The 20,578-nt window shown below is 38.3% G+C and overlaps 1 protein-coding gene across 6 annotated transcripts in view; it reads right to left on the reverse strand.

Annotated features, from left to right (window-relative positions):
* Positions 1–20,578, reverse strand: part of LOC145224574 (uncharacterized) — a 43,670-nt gene that overhangs the window by 18,348 nt on the left and 4,744 nt on the right. For 4 of the 6 annotated variants that reach the window (XM_080091105.1, XM_080091107.1, XM_080091106.1 and 1 more), the window contains exons 4-6: positions 7,145–7,262; positions 6,367–6,717; positions 1,449–3,033 (exon numbers count right to left, since the gene is read on the reverse strand). In XM_080091105.1, coding sequence (XP_079947231.1) covers positions 1,449–3,033; positions 6,367–6,717; positions 7,145–7,262 — 2,054 coding nt within the window. Of the gene's footprint in view, positions 1–1,448; positions 3,034–6,366; positions 6,718–7,144; positions 7,263–8,377; positions 8,492–17,537; positions 17,633–20,578 lie in introns of those variants that run through there. The other 2 variants (XM_080091110.1, XM_080091109.1) reach the window with 2 other exon arrangements.

Consider the following 20,578-nt stretch of genomic DNA (forward strand, 5'->3'; position numbering starts at 1 on the left):
CAAAATGACGTCACTACTAAATGTATTTTAATGTTATTGTGTATAGCTGCAGCGAAGTTGGCCATTATCCACCAATTGTGCCATCCAATTTATAGCGCTTCATAACGTTTTAACGTTGGACAGCTATTTGAAGGTCTGTGATTGTTTCAGTTTTATTGTGTTGCTATATTTTCTTTCACCAAGCGAAATAAACTCATCTCAACTTCAGTGACATTTTATTGTCAACCCCGGCAGGACAAATCGATGAAAGACCGGTTACTGTAATGAAAGGTGGAAGCCACGCTAATTAACGTAACTTAGTCCTTAGAAAGTCGCGAAACAAGCCATAACACGACATGGGTGCCGGGTTACAAGGCTACAAACTGAGAGCAGAATTCCTTGCCAAAGCACGTGCTTCGCCTATTGGTTATTGTTGCTCTACAGGTGGGAAGGATTGCAACAGCTGGGACCAGAATGTATCGGCAACAGTTTGTTACAATGTGGTTGTAACGTGATATAAGCTAGTTTCATTTCGTAGGTGAAGTCAATTACAAGACACCCTTTTTGCACATATTTCGGCTTTAACCACTTTTAAGTTCATAGATTTATACATAAATAATTTTAATTTTAGTTTTTATAATTACCAATCACAAATGACAACATTTTGGGATACAATAGTTTAGGCTTGATTCGTTCATTATACTGCGTTACCATTCTGCAAGTGTTTTCTACATAAATTAGAATGGTACGTTATGAGCCGAATTCCAAAAAATGTTTTTAGTTTAACGAAGTAGTAATTTGACCCCCAAATACCTTAACCACTGAAAACTGCTGGAAAACGATTTACCAATTCTGAAAAGTCGAGCAACGCAATTCCAATATAAACTTAACTTGTACATTTTAAGAAAGGAATTCGCCACGTTTCATTGCACATAACTAGCTCGCGAACCCGCCTTTGCTTTACGCGCGGTTGGGGCATTACGATTTGCTGAGAACCAGTTTAAAGGGTGCTTGTCAAAACAAATACAGCTCTTTTTGCGCCACAATAAAATCCGAGGAACGCACTTAAAGGTGTTTTGATAACACTTCTTAGATGCTGCGACGTCAATCAAATAAGGCCATAAAGATACCATACATTATTGTGGTCTTGGCACGAACTAAAGTTTTTTGATAAAACTGAATTACTTTTGTTTTAATTTTCTGAATCATTTTAAAAACATGTTATTGAATATTTGATGCATCACAACGAATATTTTTCTGTTTTAAAACTTGATAATTTTACAGTAAGGTAGAAACCTTTTCAGATAATTATGTCGGTATAATTTGATCTCTACCTAGCAGAAAGTCAACGGTTAAAAAACTGCAAACACCTAGTTTAATTTCCTGCGGTCATGCACTCTGGTTAAAGTAACCTCTCTTAATGAAATCGTCTTCAAACCACAGTTGTTAGCATAAGTTATCTCACTTACGTCTGTTCATCCCGATTAATCAGGCCTGTGCGTTCGATGATCCTCATCTCTTCTTCTTTATCAGCCTCTTGTGTATCCTCCTTGTCTTCAGGAACAGATGCCTCCTCCGAAACTGGCTTCGCACTTTCCTTAGCGTGTTCTGCCAAGGGCTCAAACACTTCTTCCGTGTCGACCTGATCCAAAAAGGCTTCGTGTTCGTCGGTGCTTACGCTTTCACTGCTACTGGAACTCTCACTGCTGGTTGACGCGTTTCTCTTCGCCTCAGCACTGAATAGAGCTTGGTCGTTTGACACTTCCTGTGTCGATGCCCCGATTTCAATAGGCTTCGTCTGCTCGGTGTCAGGCTCAAGAGACGCAGATTGCATTTCTTCCGTGTCTCCCGACGTCACTATGTCGTAACCTTGTTCTGTCACCTTAAACCTGGATTCTTCAGGGTCGCTGTTAGCACCAGTTGTCGACGACGATCTAGGATTGACTGCCACGGCCTCGTTAATTCCATCAATTACAACAACGCGAGCTAGAGTCTCAGCGTGATCTGAAGTCGTAACAATAGATTCAACCCTTGGTGCTGGTTCTTTATGATCGCTTGTTGTTTCTGGATCTATTGTAAGCTCGTTCGGTTCACTGTCTCCAGCCTCGCTACTGTTAACACTGCTGATGCTTGAAGATAGTTCGTCGTTGTCCACCTGTTCTTCGTCTGTTGACCGCGTGGCGCTTTCTTCAACCGCAGCGGGAAAGTCCTTGTTATCTTCGAGCACAAAAGCGGCCGGTTCTGGTACTTTTTCTTGCGGGACAGATTCAATATATTCCTGATTGTTTTCGAGAACGATCAAGGGTGCTGGGGGGTTGTCATCTTGTTCCACAGATTCTGTTGTATTCCCTAAATCGGTTACTATAGAAATGTGTTCAGTTTTTGCCTCTTGCACTAATGTTGTTAAGGCTAAAGGGGAAACTCTTTCTTCTGTTTGCAAACCGTCAATTTGTGTTGATTCTTCCAAGTCAAAATTTTGATTAGACAGTTCTTCGCTTTCCCTAACTTTATCTACACCGTTCACAACATCCGTAAGAATAGCGCTGACATCCGTATCAATTTCACCGCTCTCATCCAGGTTAACCTGATAGGTATAAGACTGTCGGGTATCGTCCAACTCATCCACCGAAGAAATGCTATCCCCAGATTCGCTACTGCTACTGCTGCTGCTGCTATCAGCTTTCGAGCTAACAATGTCACCGTCAATGTCCTTCTGATCTGCGTCACTGCCAATAAGTTCTTCGTGTTTTGACACAGGATGTTCAAGAGCGTGATCTTCTTCTGATGTTTGACTTTCACCCGGGTTCGTGTTTGTTTGGCCTTCTTGCGTATCCGCTGCACTTTCAACGACGGCTTCGTGGTCGAAATTCGATGCGTCGTCTTGTTCGGCGTCCCCTAATTGGTTTGCGTGCACCTCAAATCCATTACGTTCCAAAATCGATGCCGAATCCGCTGGTGACGTCATGGCATCTTCGATCAGTTCAGGTTCAAGTTCAGGTTCGGTCTGGATTGTCGCTTGTGTATTAAAACCGTTTGTTTCAGGGCAGCCTTGATCTGAGCGAAAACAACAACACGAACTATAGAAAGCAATTTTGTACAAAACGTCGAGTCAGATTCGTTTCCAGTGGCGTGTGACCAGTAAACATGAGTTTCATGCTAGTAAAAGTTGCCATATTGAGTTTATTTAACATTTTCTCAGCGCTAAGTTAATGCAAACTTAAATAACATCGCTGACGTTGCTACTGAATATAACGTTTAAATGGGTTATTTTGCAACCTATGCCAAAGGCAACACACAAAAATGAGCTTATTCTGCAGGAATATTTCGGCCTATTGAAACTTCGGTGAGTTACCACTTTATCCACAGTGTAAATAAAAACGCCTAAATAAGTTACATGACTTATACAACTGCATCACAACTCTGATAAACGTTTTGCTGAGAAGCTGCAATAAAATCCAATTGTCTAAAAGTACATTATACACCTTCAGCGTTTCCTGTTACCTCTGAGCAAAGTTACCAAGCCATGCACTATAACAGGGCTTCTCAAACTGTGGGTCGCGACCCCAATTGGGGTCGCGTAATATAATTTTGGGGTCGCGAATCATGGGTTATTATGTCAGTCACAATAAATGGTATACGTGCGTACATTTATTGATTAAACATAATTCCCGTGTATGCAAACTGCTCTAAACACATTTTGTAGAACTTAAAAGAGTATTACCAGCCTATTAGCCGTATGCGTCAGACTTTTTTATGCCTATTGTGTGCAAACAATGCGAAAAAGCAGATACCACAAGCGTCACAATATAGATTATGACGTCATAAAAACTGAGACTGTCAATCTGTGTATCAAGTTAGAAACTAATTCAGGCTTTTTAGGCGCCATTAGATGGTATATATATAAAATAGAAGTATTTCTTTACATCATACCCATCAAGGGGTCGCGTAGAAATTTCTGTTTTAAAATGGGGTCGCAGAGCAAGAAAGTTTGAGTAGCTCTGCACTATAATAGTATACTATTGACTCTAAAGCTAAAACCTGATTAGGCAATATCATCGTTTTGCAAATCTTGCCAAGTCAGCAATATTCGAGTAATAACTTCCTGTAGTGCGAATGCTGGAACCCAGATCAATTACATCTGACCAACGTGTAAATCTGATGTACAATCGTGTGTGCACACTTAACACATTTTCGACATATAGGGCACGTGTGACATGCGACATGAAAGCCGGTATGCCATAGAAACACTACACAACATGTTAATTCTATTTGAATAAGGTATCAAAGTGGCTGATGATCAGTAAAATATTTATCAAAAGCAAAACGCTGGACGAATTAAAGTTTATGGGTATATACTGATTGATTACATTTACACTTGGACACTGAACTTATAGAAATAATACGCTACATGACAAACGTATTTAAATAAGGTGCCGAAAATGTTTTACTGAGGTGAAACACATGTCTAAAACAAAACGACGGATGACTGTATTGAAGTTATTAAAACTCATATTCAAGGTTATTGATTGGTTACAGTATAGCACTATGGCCTAAACTTAGGTTCAATGTTTTCTCTTTATTTGACTTTGATGTGGATTTGATATCAGTTAACATTTTACAACAAATCAACATTTGGTTTACAACTTTTAAGCAAACAAACGATCATAAGTTTACATGTGGCACGCGCAAATTAAATCTGTCTGGTGAACTTTAATAAGATATCAATCAAGTATAACTAAAATCCGTTTAACTGTTTCAACCTGCCTTTTATTCTGCTTTGTGCCTTTCTGACTTCCTCAACTAAGCGTCATTCATTAAAGCAGTAGGAAAGTTCAATTGAGATAAACCTGTCTCAGAAGTCAATCTAAAATATTCTCAACACCTACATGGGCAATAAAGTAGTTTCCAAGCGTGCCCAATCTAATTTTAGTCACCATGCAATGGTTACGGATTGTCAAAAGCGCTGGCAATTGCAATATTGGCCGCAATTGGGCTCTTTACCGTTTTTTTGCGTCACCAATAACGAGCTTTGTCACCGCCCTCGTCTCGAAACAACTTGACCGAACGACCGAATGACGACCTCTTAAAATGTAAACAAGATCGTTAGGTCAGATTTGTGCTAGGATTGAGTTCTATTCACTTGTCAAGCAGAAAGCACAGTTTGATTATATCGCGATACACATTTTAGGCAAATTACTGGCCGTGAGCAACCGATCTTAGTTGGTTTTGCTTAATATTTTATGCCAACCGTCTGTTTAGCACATTTTTAAGTCCCTCAACAAAAACAGTTGTTGTTTTTTATTAGAATATTGCTCTGAATGCGTTTTCTATGGGTCGAATTCGCCTCAATGCACAATTAAATCCACTTGTCACACTTAAAAACATACAGTAAACCAATTTGCGGCTAACGTCAATAACGTTATTTCTCTTTTTAATTATCTATATACTATTGCGTTTATTTTATGCACTTTCTTTCTGTCATGTGTATGGTGCTATGCGCTTAATACCCTTTATCCTGATGAACAAGTAGTATTACAAACCGTCTCCTTTACTACACTATCGGACCATAACCTCCTTCGTTACATCCAATCAGGTAAAAACAAAATGTTTACGAAACGTCAATGAGATACACGCGTATACAACACCAAATCTAACTATGATCGAGGTCTATCTGGCCTGAGTTGGACAGGTCATGCGTCATAAACCCTTAACCCCACGTGACAACAATCTGTTCTAGTCGCACCGGGCCAACGTGTTTCGTTGAAGTGACGTGTGACAATTATGGGCGATTGATAAAATCGCACAGTAACCGGTACGTAAACAAAACTTGTCTTCGATTCTAAACCATCTAAATATTATAATCTACCACTTGTTACGTTGTTTTATTCAACACAAAATAATTGGCCTCCTATAATTTATTGTGCTTTATACTAAACCTTAGTATTGTTATTATTTGTAAAAACGGTGCAAAACGCAACGAAAAAGGCATCAATCGAACCGCCTTCATGCGTTTATTTACGGTTGAGTAATAAAACACCAATCTCAAGAATAGAATATTCGTAACCGAATATGGTATTGCACCTTCACAGGTTTAGTCAGGAGTCAGAAACCCAGACTTCAAAAAACCATGAACAAAGACCAAAAAATCGTCCACGCAGAACTTGTGGTCTCGTGCAAAAAACCCTGAACCACAAAATATCAACAGCACAGTATATTTTTTGCGATCCGTCGGTGCGATCTACCATGGGTTGTACACTCGACTATTTCACGCTCCATAAAGAAGCAACGTTGCGCATGAGCTATTTCCGGCTTGGTGATTGTTTAAACTTGTGCAGTGGTGTCGTTATGTTTTATTTCACCAAACGAAATAAAATCAATTCAACTCACCGTCGCTGAAGGCAGTCTCCGTTTCCGAACTTTCAAGAAACAGCTCCTTCGAAGCTTGCCTCTTGCGGGGTTTCGGCACAGGCGGTGACGTAGCCTCAGTGACGTCATCTACCACGATTGGTTGCATATCGTCTACGTCATTTTGATCTGAGGTTTCCAAGAAATCAACTTTTGTGTCCATTTCCGTTTGCGGCGCCGCGGAGTCTTCGCTGTCGCTGCTCGAAGACGATGACGTCACGCTGGAGTTTCTGGATGACGTACGTGTGACGTGTGTTTGTGAACCTTGAGCTATTTCGTCTTCGGCGTCGCTATTGTTGGAACTTGTAAGTTCCCGTTCGACAGTGTTCGCGTCTGGATAACGTAAAAGTGGAGGACGTTCAAGTTGACGGTTTAAGTGCACATGACTTGCTGAATGGAAAAGGTTTCCTTAAATGCCAGACGTGGAATGCTGACTGAAAACCTAACGCGTGTGTATTAGAATCATTGGGAACAATGCATCCATCAATATGTCTAATGCCACACTTTTTGTCACTCCCAATATTCTCTTACATAAAAGAATACGTGATAAACTAAAATTACTTTCTAATTCAAACAAGTCCTAATTAAACAAACCTATAAGTCGCACCTTATTTGATTAGAGTTTAAACCCCATAAAAAAAACTGTAACTGTTCCAATTGTAACATCCGTACGAACAACAACAGTTTCCAAAAAAAGAACAAAAATCCCCAAACCGTATTTCCACTTCCCAAAACATGCTGAATCTGTTTTCGTGATTACCTGGATACGCTTCGTTGCCTTCTGCCTGCTCATCCATGTCGTCTTGGTAGATTTTCTGTAGCGCAAGGTCGATCTTATATTGCAGCATATACCGTGGACTGATCTTCGCTAGGACGTCCTAAACACAAAAAATACTGCGTAAAATATTCCTTACTATAAACCGTCCCATAAATATTATGATGTCATTGTGGTTTAGTGCCGGGGCAATCGGATAATATACGTTTCAGTTTTAACAGGTTCGTACGTGCAATTTGTCTGGAGTGGACAAACTGTAATGACCATGCCTGAAAAAATGTGTGGTATGAAGTGGTGTTTTTAACTTTTTGGTTAACAATTAACATTCATTTTTCAAGCTCTTTGGTAACTTTTGAGGCGAGTATTGATCTGTTAAATAAACTTTACAGGTCAAATACACTGAACTACGGAACATATCTTGCTTAAATCTCACGTAACAGGAGTTCACCCATTTTCTCAGTCACAAACATCGCTGTTTTCGAAAGATTTCTGACCACATTTACCTTCCTATTAGTAACTATTTTGGCCACAACATCTTAAATACACTTGCTTTAGTTATATTATTAGCTAACAAATATCAGTTTAGCTAAATTTAACCTTGTTTGTAACGCGAGTTTGCTCACAAGCAGCAGCAACCGGTTTGGCCCAGTACATTTCAGGCCTGATCATTTGCGTTGGGATATTTTGCCGGTGGCCCCAGGGGGAAAATGCGTCCTACCGATCAATACTAAACTGATTTTTACCACAGAGAATAAAACTGAGAAACAAAGACCTCCTAGGGCCGCCTAACGATTCAATTCGTCGATTTGGTAACGTTGACTTGTAAAATGTCGCCACCTATTGCGAAATGAAGTACCCCATTGGGACAATAAAGAAATCGAAATCAGTTTTTGCTTTTATCCTTAAACGTAATACTCAAACCAAACTTACACAGCCGTAAACAATATCAGGTGTATTATATTCTCAACAAACTATCTTAGCCCTGTCTAACATTAGATATACTATATTCTCAACAAACTATCTTAGCCCTGTCTAATATTACTAAGCAGTATAGGTTTGCAAACTTTAGTTTCTTAAAATTGACTCTTATTAATCATAGCATTGAGTTATAACTCTTCAAATTAAGCGCTGCAGAAAACTCGGGTTGCATTTGCTAAAGCGAGCAACTTTGTACGTTAGATAGAGATAATAACCAGAAGGGGAAATCCCCACACTTACCTGTTTCGAGTTCATGCTTTGTTTGTTTATGAAGACACAAAACAAGATGTTTTCCTTTAATACATACAGTGCCCTATCGCCTTATCTACCGTCGCCATCTGGTTAAGGGCAAAAATGACTGATAAAAATCTCGTATACTTGTATGGTAAACAAAATAACACAGAAATCGTTGTTCAAACAAGTTTGGAAATATTTGAATGCAAATTGCAAGATCATAAAACATCAAGATATTAGTTGGAAGTGTAAACGCCACTGCTTACGTGCCGAAGCACATGAAGTGAACTATTCAAGTTTAGATATAATCCTAAAACCCACAAACAACAATTTTAGTTCGTTAGGTTCTGGCTTGTAATGCAATATGCACATTTCAAACATTTGCCGAAGTAGGTAACTAACAAACACATGACCAATTAGGAAATTATCGAAAATTTTTAACCACTGTGCTTGCAAATACTGAGTAACGTCAACTTTTATACTGCCGACATGTGCATTTGAAATAAACAACACACACCTGACTGTAACGTACATGTTGGTTTCAAACGCAACAGTGGCATACAATACAGAAAACCTGCACTTGTTTAAGATTTGCATATCTTGCAGTCTATACATGTGCATATATTCCGATGCTCGACATTCCATAAATTATGGATGATTTCTTTACTGCGATATGCTACTTTTTCTCACAGTTTCCCAAATTTCCCACTTAGTATTATTTCTTGAACTTACCACAACGAGACTGGGTTACAATATTGACTTACTTTAAAACATTTAAAATCATTTTTAAGATTTTTTTTTAAATCATTTTTTTACACAAATTTGCAAACTTGTGCAGGCTTCCTAACCAGCAACTTGATGCAGCCAATCTTCTAATTTCATTTTGAGCAACGTATAGCAAACTATTTTTGAAACGATTCAAACGCACAAATTGGATTCAATGATTAATTATACGCAGACTCACCTAATTTAGCCCTCAAAAACAACACTTTCTTAGCAGTTGATTGCACAATACATATTAAAAACCCGCATTACACTGCTCATTGTAACCTCCGCAAGGCAACTTTAAAGTTATTGAACTTTCACTCAATCTCATTATGTTTACAAGTCATCTTATAGTCTACATAAAATGCACACAAAACCATGTAACAGATCAGTGTAACAAGATGTAGTAACATTGAGCAAGCGAACCGATCTCAATGACCACAAGGACTACAGACGCAGCCAAAGAGAAGCTGGTAGATTAAATTACAACGTGCATAGTTCATTAGCATAGGGCGCTCGCAGCCGGGAACGGATAATACCACGATTATAACAAGCTTAGACTGTGAGACCGGGCAAATGAACCCTACAACAATGTGCAAGGGGAACAATTACAAATTAACTGTTGTTATTGGAACAATGAAATTAGCGTTCACAGGGTGGTTGTTGTTGCCGTTTGTTTTCGTTACTTAAGTTCAACTGGGGTTTGAAGGTCATTTGTGAAGTTCAAACCTTTTTCTTGACATTTGGATTTTGAATGTTAACAAAATGTTACGACAGTGCTAGCTCACACAACGCAAAGTTTGCATTTTTGGGTGTACATTGAAGAACACTTTCAAAATAAATTGCAAGTACGTTTTGTCGAGATCAGACATATTGAAAAAAATTGACTACAGCATACAAAAATCCTAAATTACCAGATCCGCCAAAAATATTTCAAATACATTTATGTAAAAAAACGCTTTATTGTTTATATATAGAACCGAAAAAGGTTATTAGTTAACACAAATCTGACTTGCGCTAAACGGAAACCTGATCAGCATAATTTATCTTCGGGCATCGCAGTAACCTTTACTGTGGAATCTTCCAAAATTTCCCAGTACGTGAAATCAAATAACGACTGCAAAGTGAAAGCGGTTAAACTAGTGTAACGACTACGGAAAAAAAGGTTAGAATCGCCGAAGCAAACACGAATGAAAAACGATGTAATGTAACAGTTTCACTTCACTATTTCGCCGATGAAAAATCTGGCCGTAATCAACCATATTATCAAATACTGTATAAAAACAAATCCAAAGACCCAAAACAGTCTAATAACGCACGCTACATACTCTGCCTTAATTCTAATGTAACGTAATTGCGCCATTGTGAAAAAAACGAATTTAATAGGACAAATGAAAACACAGTAACCCACACGTATAAGAATTGCGGCAATATGATCTTTGCTTAAGGAAGTCTCAAAATTTGTTTATGTTGTCTTAAAAACTACATACAAATTGCTAACCGTATTTTTTAGGCGCAACAATGTTTAATTTGTGTCAGTCAATTTTGTTCAAAGAACCAAAACATTTATACGCTGTATTTTAATTAATGAATGTTCAAAAGCAATTCTGATTAGCCCTGCGAGTGATTTTTTTTCTGCCAGAAACAATTTTTCCTTTGCCAGTTTAAAGTCACGTTTTATATTGCACTATACGCGTATTTGTTCGTGTCCAATAATGAACACAACAAAAAGCCACGTCGCTTTTACGTCTTTCGGCCGCTATATTCCTCAACAGATGTTAATTACGTTTTTTTTTGCTTTGTATAAACACCTGTGTAGTATTCCATTCACTCCACTTAAAACGTGTATTGGTCTGCCATACAAAACAACACTAACCTACAAAACGGCACAACCACAAACATCTGATCAACAACGTGCACTTTGAGCACTTTACCCGGCTGAGAAAACTGAACAAACAAAATAGCTGGGATTTCCAGCCTCAAGTCGCCTCCGCTTTTCTTGTGTGTGTTAATCAAATACAAAGTGCAAATAACGGAAGACGGCAATGCTGTGCTCTAGGGTCGACGTCGAGACACTATCATTTTAACGGACGACTTTATTGCCCTCCTCACCTCCCCTAACTACTAAATCACTTGTTTAACTATGCAGGGGGCATAGCGTTATATTTACGGAGCATTCTTTACGTACTTTGCATTCGTGTCTGCGTTTTTAAATGTGTAGGTTGGGCCATTGAGTTTTCGTACATTTCGTACAGGCACAAGGTTGGTAAGTGACAAGGTATCGTTTCACAAGTGCGAAATCGTCATAAAGTGACACCAGTTGTTTTTTTGAATGTCAAACGTTTTATCTGCGGCTTAACTCTAAAAAGAAAGCGAAAAAGAGTTTATACACCGATGGCACTTTTTGGGCATGCCCGTTTTTAAGCTGTCGCTGCAACCAAAAAAATAAAATGTTGGATGAAGTGCCTTGCAAATTCACGGCAGAAGGACTGACTGAATTGCGGGATGATAAGCACAACAAACGCAAAAAAATATCGCTACTCTAATGCAAATATAAAGACCGTATTGCTAAAGTATTGTTTCGTGTTATAAGCTAAAAAGGATTTACTGAGCAATCGAAAACTGCTGACTGGGCGGGATCATTTCAGTGGCCCACGGTTAACCATAAGCTTTCACAATATTAAACACTGATTTATGCATGTTTTGCGCACTGTTATCACAGTTGTGGCGCCAAAATTCCTAGAATTCACACGCAGGGCATGATCGAAGCAATGCCAACCCAAACCATATAATAAGTCCCATGGAGTAAAATTTCATGGCTCTGTTCAAATTTGCAGCCCAATAAAGCTGGATGAATGCGACCTTCAAATGCACACTCAAATTTATAAATTGAATTGTTTAAATTAAACGACCATCGTCCCTGACAGTTTGACCAGAACCTAAAACACATAGCCTACGCCACAAAACAAAAATTCGTTGGAATGTTTTCTGTTGCTTAAGACATGTGTTATGGCACCTAAAGCTATGAGGCAGTCTCACGAAAACTACACCTCTAAACTAACATTGCCACGCTTGACAGTCTTCAATCTGATTTACGACTTTTCATCGAATTGTTTAGTGGTCACGCTGCCATGATTTCTATGGCTTAGCAATAAAAATAAATTCTTGCGCTGTCAAGTTTAAAGGCTGAAAATGCCAATCTATTTACATCTAAGTAAATTTATTAAATGCCCTCTTTCTTCGTTTATTTCAGCGGTTCTCAAACTGGAGTCCGCGGTCCTTTTGGGGTGCGTGAGGCAATTTTGGGGGGACCGCGAAAAGGTTGAAGTAATTCTATAACCTTTATGGTGTCAGTTTGTGTCACTGAATCAGTTCAAATCAAAGTGGAATTGAGAATCGACTGTCTTCATTGCTAAACAATAGCCTTTATTGCATGTCAACTAAGAAAACTCAATTGTTCGCGCACAATCGTAATGTTTTTTGCCTGTCTGTGACGTCACAAACTGTCTTTGGATCATTGTTTTGCGCAATTTGGTTTAACTGGCAAAAAGAAGGGCAATCAAATTTCGCTTTTCTGAAATACACATTTAGGCTTAAGGACCGCGAGCCATCGAAATATTGGCAAAGGGACCGTTTTCAAAAAAATAAAAAAAGGTTTGAGAACCACTGGTTTATTTAAATGCAACAAAAAGCTTTAAAAAAAATCTCACTATCAGCTAATTTGTCGCCAAAAGCATGATACGTGCATATTGGTGTCTAAACTTCTAGTTCTACAAATTTCAAAATATTGCGTAATGTAACCACAGCTATGCTGAAACCCTCACACAAGTTATGGCAGCATTACAGGGCAAATGGGCGTTTTAGTAGCAGGCTTTGATAACAAGGGGTTCGGAATTTTGGGGTTGGACATCCGCCTCTCGCCGAAGTAGTCGTTGAAAGGAAAGTTTTCGTTCCGCAGTGACCATGTATGTCAAGATGAGCTATTGAGACCCACAACTGTCTGCTGATGCTTACACCCATATGAATAAAACTTTCGTGCGCTTATGCTTAATGGTTTGGGGTTACTATTTGACCCAATTACAAACGTAGAGTGCCAGTGAAAATCCTAAATCACAAATGGCTGTGTTAGCTAAAAATAGGTGAAGAATCACATACTGTTTTCAAATACCAAACAACCAATAAGACGTCCAAACAGCTAAGTTTTTTTTTTCGGAATACTGTACACAAATGTGTCAGGAAGTCTAGTGACAAACTTGCTGGCAATAATGTACGAAAAAAGAACATAATTTGTTCTCATAGGTTTAGACAAATGGTCATGTCATCATCAGTGATGCCAAATGCTAGGAATATTTTTGCTGACGTTGAAAAAATCCAAACAACAAACGCTGATGCCTTTAACCAAACCTAGCCTTTGCGGATAGCGCAATCTTAAGCTGAAAATGGCTGTTTTGTCAATATTTGTCTCTCCTTATCACACTCCAAGCAACTCTTCTCTCGCCTTTAAAACTTCTTGCAAAACCACAGGCGCAAAGCAGGAATTTCAGGCCCTTGAAATTCCAGAGACAAAAATCAACATAGAATCCACGCGCCGATTATGATAAGAACCTTGAGCGAGCTATTCTAAACTCAGTGACCAAGAACGGTTATGTTTCACTGACCTTGCGTCACAAAGTGTATTTCACATAGGCTGTGCCTTTATTTGAAGCTGACTAATAGGAATTTAAAGCTTTATCTGTTTGACTACACAACTTCACTATTATCACCTCTGCTAGCACACAGATACTGTTATACGACAGACCTTTTAGTAGAAGGCTGTGCCACTAAAAATAATTGGCCCTATTCAACATGCAGCTTTGCCTGAACTGAACAATTGTCGACACGTTGTGTAAATAAGGTTAAAGCAACTAGTTGCCACATAGTAAATTTAACTTATTAACAAGCGTTCGTCGAGAATGTAGAAATTCCAAAGTGATTCATACATTTGAAATAGAATCAGTAATCTACCGGCCCTTAACCAGTAAACACGTTTCAAAAGTGGCCTTGAATTTAACAAAGGTGGTCCATAAAAGTGTAAAAAACAGTTTGTAACAAAAAAAAACTTTGCACACTAACAATCAATTCAACAAACTTGCTCTGAATGTCAACAAATTGTTTCCAACAGAGACTTCCAATAACCGTCCTTTCCTGAACTGCCTCATTCTAACTGCTTTAGTAGCTTTGCTAGCAACTGCAGCTCAACATTTAACTGTCAGTTTCAACGCGCAACCTGAAGGACTTGGCTCCTGCAAGGAAATCACTGATTAGATAATTAGAACTAGACGAGGTTTTGCAGCCGTAATCGTTTCCTTAATTGACAAGCAGCGACTGGTCAAGGTGACAAACTCCAAACGCAAAATCGTTATGTGAGTTTACGAAGAAGCTTTATTCAGTTAAGCGCGGTTATTGTTCAAAAATATGTTGACTAGATTATGTAGTTTATGTTAACCAAATGTTGAATTAAAGAGATTTCACTAAACGTTTTTTCGGGTGTAATGTAGGCTAAACGATAAAAACTGTGTTATTTTTGACTGCTTAAAGAGTGTAGTAAACCCACTTAAATCCTACCAAGTTATACATGTATTAAACGAAAAGTCACTAAAAAATTATACCAAACTAGTAGTCACTAAATATATAACACAGTTGCTACTTTTAACAGGACAACACGATTTATATGGCTAAGCTGAGGCCGATTAAAAAGAATATTCAAACTTTTTTACCAGCGGCAAATAGAATATTGCTGTCACATTGAAATTCTAGTCAGAAATACAGAACATATTATTACACGCTCCATGACTTAAAAGAAAATGTATGGAGACTAAATATTATCAAAAGGTAAAATTTACCAGTTGAGTGACTAAAACTTGTCGTGCGTAAACAATACAGTTTCTCGACACATGTTTTAAGTGATATAGCTCAGGGTAACTACACGACCAATATAAGACTTTTAAATGAAAAAAGCGCCAGATATATAATTTACCTGACAGCTTTGATAATGTTTTGACATAGTATGACACGAATTTGTAGACTGGAGCAAAACACAAAGGACTTTGACTGGACAAGTGCGGTGCAATGACACGTGACGACAAGAAACGTTACAATTGGCATCGATTTGCAGTTCTGTGTAAACTTTGACTGTTCTAAAGAATCACGAAGTATATTGACTATTCCTTTTCACTGAAGGTCACAGTAACCTTTTACAGACTAAGTCAATGCAATTATTGCGACTATTTTGGCATAAAAATACTTTTGCTGCTGGTCTAGTTGCAGCACATTTAACCTTGATACGCCCCTCAACTGTTATTGTTTTATGACGTCACAATTCACTTATCTATTTCTGGCTTGGTGATTGTTTTGTAGTAATTTCTTTCACCAAACTAAACAGATTTCACTTAGGAGAAATATGAAAACACAGAACACTATTCCATCAAACAATCAGCAGGCAGTTAAATATGATCTATCAGTTTATGACGCGATTAACAACGTCATTGTACTTCCTACATACTAATGTACGTTTATTAGAAGCATAGGCTTTCATATATTAGCGGTGCAAATTTTCCAAGGATGTTATTGACATTGCGTAAAAGGCACACCGTTATACTGCGCAGCTATAGTGTATAATTTATTTTCCACAACACAAAAACAACAATTGACTAAAATATTGCTTTAAAACAAAAACCTAAAAGAGACTTCTACTGGCAAACTGCAATGACCGCTACAAGATACAATGTACTTGTTGCCTTAGCTGCTGGTTAGGCAAGAATTTCACCTCACTCGAGCACTATACATAGTCAACAATACCAAACCGAGCAAATCCATTCTCTGTTTCGCCAGAAAAATATTCCACTGGCGTTGTGCTAACATTTACAAAGAAGTCCAAGTGCTTAAGATTCCTATTCGAGAGCGACGGCTGTATCGAACCGGTGGGGTCAAATAAACAGTAAAAAACCACGGGTGGAGGACAATATGAAGGGATGTTACGTGATTAGAAACCAAGGTATTGGATTAGTGCAGGGCTAAACAATCTCTGTGGGCGCTGTTACAAATTGCACAAGCGTGCATATGCATGTATTAACGTTTTTGGGAGCAAATGAGCACAAACGGGATGTTCGTGATTTACTTGCATTTTTATGTACAGTTATAACAAGTGGTTTGATGTACCACACATTTCATTTAAGTCATCTACCCAAACAAGTTACACACAGATTATCACTTTGCGTCGATAGTTCTAAATAATGAGTATCACGGGTGGGTCTACGGCAGGGGTGTCCAACTCGAAAGCACCGCCGTGCCAATCTAGGTTTTAAAATATACTCGCGTGCCAACCTACTTTTTCCAAACCATGTCTTAAACGTCTTAACGGTAGAAAAAAATATGTTGTCAAACGCGAGTACGGAGTAAACTTGTTTATGATATTCCAGAAACCTTTTATAACATACCATGTCGCTTAAAGGGCAGAATCCATAACATGGAATATAATACGACAGCATAAAGGCCCGGAATTATCCAGAATTCGACAGTTTCAAGCGCCTAAAAGTAGACGGATCGAGTCTAAAAACGACCAATTTATTTAGTGGATTTGTGTAACCTTGATACTGATCATCTTTACTGAAGTTAGAATAAAGGCCAAAAAGAATCAATAGAAACATAATAATTGCGTGACAAATCCTAATGTTTACCATCTGAATGTCCAAAAATTGCGTGCCATTTTCAAATGCTCTGCGTGCCACTTTTGGCACGCGTGCCATTGTGTTGGACACCCCTGGTCTACGGTTTGAAAGTTCCGTTTTTTCTGTGTTCAAAAAACATTACATCTCTCGAAAATTCGAACTCTTGCAAGTTTTAATAAATAGCTATGTCGCCATTCGGCAAAAACAAATATGCAAAACGCAAGGTTATAACCTAGTAAATCAAGATGGAGAATTGGTCACAGACGGGGCATGACATTAAATGTGCACAATGGCTTCTGTAACGTAGACATCTCTAAGGTCATGACCCCATTATCGTCACAGCAAAGGAAGTCGCACACTGCGTTCGGGCCAAGACTGGATTAAAATCATTTGTTCCAACAAATCATGTCCGATAGTTCCAGCAAAGGACATGGCTGAATAGCAAATTGTGATTCTACACTTTAACGAGGTTTCACACAATTCTTTTGAACAATTTATGCTTGTGGAAATTACTGTCAACCGGTGATTATGCTCATAAGAATACAGTTTCGTCAATTTTGCAAAAAAAATTCTGCACGCAAGAGTGCATTCCCAGACTCTAGAATAGCTAATTAACCTGAAAATTAAAAAGTCTGATAATGTTTATTGTACAACTAATTGCAAATGGAGTAAAATAGAATACGCAGTACACTTACCGTTCGTCGTTCACTTGTGTTAAAACTTCGTTCAGTATCTTCTTTAAATCACAAGTCTCAACTCTTAGGCACTATGCTTTGGTGTTTAAAGTTTAAACCTATTCTGGAACAAAATTCGTTCTGTGAATTTTCGACGTCACAAACTAAAAACAATAACTACCAACAATACAAAGCTATGTGTATTGCAGACTTTTAGTTCACTTGTCAAGAGACATTTATAACGTTCTTTTTTCTGTCCCTTGCTTTCACTAATTAGGTAATCTGAACGCAGCAGATTGTTAAACAATGGGCGAAAGAGCAGAACTAATTCGAAAACAGAACAGTAGAACGGCCTGGCCTTGCTCGTTTGTGGAACGACAAACATTTGCCTTGGTCTTGGCTTGTTATGGGACCAAGACGCGATTTTACAACCCTGTTGTTGGCCTTTGAAGGTGAGGAGGGTTTTAAGTTTTAACTTCGACGGCGCAAAAACTGACTTTTGTTTGCTCTGCTGGGAACGGAATTTAAGATCTAACCGATACGTAAATGTTTGTTTCAATCAATCTATATATCACAAGCTTGACAAAATTTATCATAACCATTTTAAATGTCGTTCAAGTCACGTATAACATTTCATTAATGCACAATTCCTCGAATTTGCACACTTTGATTTGGATGAACTATGTAAAACTGGCGGTTTTTGCAGGAGACATTAAACTTTTGCTAACCTACACCTCCATTATCGATTAAACACGGAAAATGCTTGTTTTTTACATCTCTGCACCTTTTTCTCATGAACTTTACTAACACATCGGCCTTCTTACTGAAAATAAAACTAATACTTCCTTTTCAAACAGCACTTGGTGTCAGGTTTCGCGACGGACTAAGGTCAGTCTTATTCGGGTTAAAAAGCAGCTGCATTTCCAATCATCCGAAAATCTTTTATAACATTACGGTCGCTTCAACATCCTGAAGACCTGAACGGTACATGGCAGTTTTCCAGACAGTTCTAGCTCCCCTTCCTATAGGCATCTTAAGCATCGTGAGAACATGAAACCATATTCGGCTCTAGGTGGCAACGACTGAATGTAATTTACTAAACATGCAACCTCAATTCATTACGCATTTTGCCCAGCAACTAAACAAGTCCGATTAGGCGCCAGTTCTGCGTATTTTGCAGCGCCAATGCGACCAGCATTGTGAGTCGGTCGTTTAATATAGCGACAGAATGAAAGTGATCCCCAGGGATAAACAGAGACCTCGTTTGGTAGTTACAGGATAACAGTTTTGTTTGGACAAGGATTTCGGGGAGGATCTTTAGAAACGCCCGGTTGAAATTCTGTTTTACAGCATTAAGAAAAAGTAATCGAAACGTAAAACGCTGATACTTCCGAATGTAAGCAAGTAATTTAAACCTCGATTTGACACAAACACAGCTGCGCGCGGGGTTTAAACGTTGACTACGTTAAATATTCTTATCAGAAACAGTAAAATTTGAGAACAATACCAAAACTCTAGTCGGGAGCACCATGTAATGTCAGTAATAAAATATTAACGCATAAATAAACTTGAGTATTTGTAGAGGATCCAATTTCTTCAATAGATACGAGAAAAATTTCATTTGAACTTATCAAAACATCGTAAAACAAATTGCTTCACAGCGATACCCTTTGTGAGTTTTTGACCTTGGCAAGGGACCCATTCTTCTTCATTACCCTTTCTGTTGTCTAAATGGAGTCTCCAATTGGTTACCCAATTGGGAGTGATACTGTTTATTCCTACTAAATTGCTTGGCATTTTCATGTCTTGCCTTTTCCCGTATAATTTGACCTCATAGAAAAAAGGTTCGATGTTTCGAAAGACAGTTTTTCGCTTTATCGGGTTCTTGTCATGACGCAATTTCAGGTAATCTACTCTTTTTCTCTGTGGTGATATCATGTTGCACGAAAACACAGAAAATACCGACCGCATTCCACACAGACCGTTGCGTCTGATTCGTAATTGGCGCCCACCGTGTGTCCCCGTGGAGAATGGACAAGAGAATTCCCGCTAAGAGAGATCACAAAAGGGATTTATCCACCTGCTTTAAACGCCATTACCTTCAATATCACGTCGTTTTGCTTCCGCCGGTTATCTCACGACCCCTGACTCAATGACCAATTATCTTTCAGAAATGTTATATAGTCCTTTTTTGCCCATTTATGGGGATACCAAACGACGCTTTTTCGTCAGTTGAATTTTTATTACTGTTTTTACCTTTGGCCGGAGTTTTAGATTTTTTTAAGTTTCGATTTAGCTGAAACAGGCGTCAATTACCCCAAACTACATTTCCGAATGTTTACAATTAATTTAGGTGTGTCGCGTTTAATGACAACAAACAACAGTGTATTTCACGTATGGCTCTACAATATGACGTAAAAGCAACGTTTCGTCAAAAATATTCCAGTCTGGTGAAAAACTAACAAATTACACAACAGTTTCCTTACAATGCGTATGCTGTTTTCGTCTTAGCCCTTAATTAATCAGCAAATTTCGTCATTGTTTATATTGCGACGAAACAAATGATGATGGATCGAAAATCAAATTAAAGCGCATTTAAAACAACGTGCTGACAGATGCTTGTTCCAATATTCACAGTTCTGTTGGGATGGTTGATTTGATCAACAATCGTTCATCACATTTGCCTTATGAGCCTCCAACAATCATTTGATTTGACATTCAGTTAAAGCTTTTTAATCAATTGATTGTATAGTGTTTGTCATGAAACCATGTATTATGTGAGCTGAGCGTTTGGGTTTTTAAACAAATGTCAGACAAAACATATAACGTGGTCATCTTATCATCCAATGGTTTCGACAAAAATATATAACATTAATAAATAGGTCAATAATTTAGTAGTAACGTTTGAGTTAGAACGACAACTCTATTAATTGCGGGCTACTCCAATTTCGGTTCTGTGCTGGGTTTATCTGATTTTTGAGCATTAGTTTTGCGTGCCAGTACACATTAAAGACGCTTTTAACACAGGCACAAGACGCTGTTCAGTAGAAGCGCGACTGAAC

The sequence above is a fragment of the Phallusia mammillata genome, chromosome 4 (genome assembly GCF_965637545.1).
Source record: "Phallusia mammillata chromosome 4, kaPhaMamm4.hap1.1, whole genome shotgun sequence".
NCBI lineage: Eukaryota > Metazoa > Chordata > Ascidiacea > Phlebobranchia > Ascidiidae > Phallusia > Phallusia mammillata.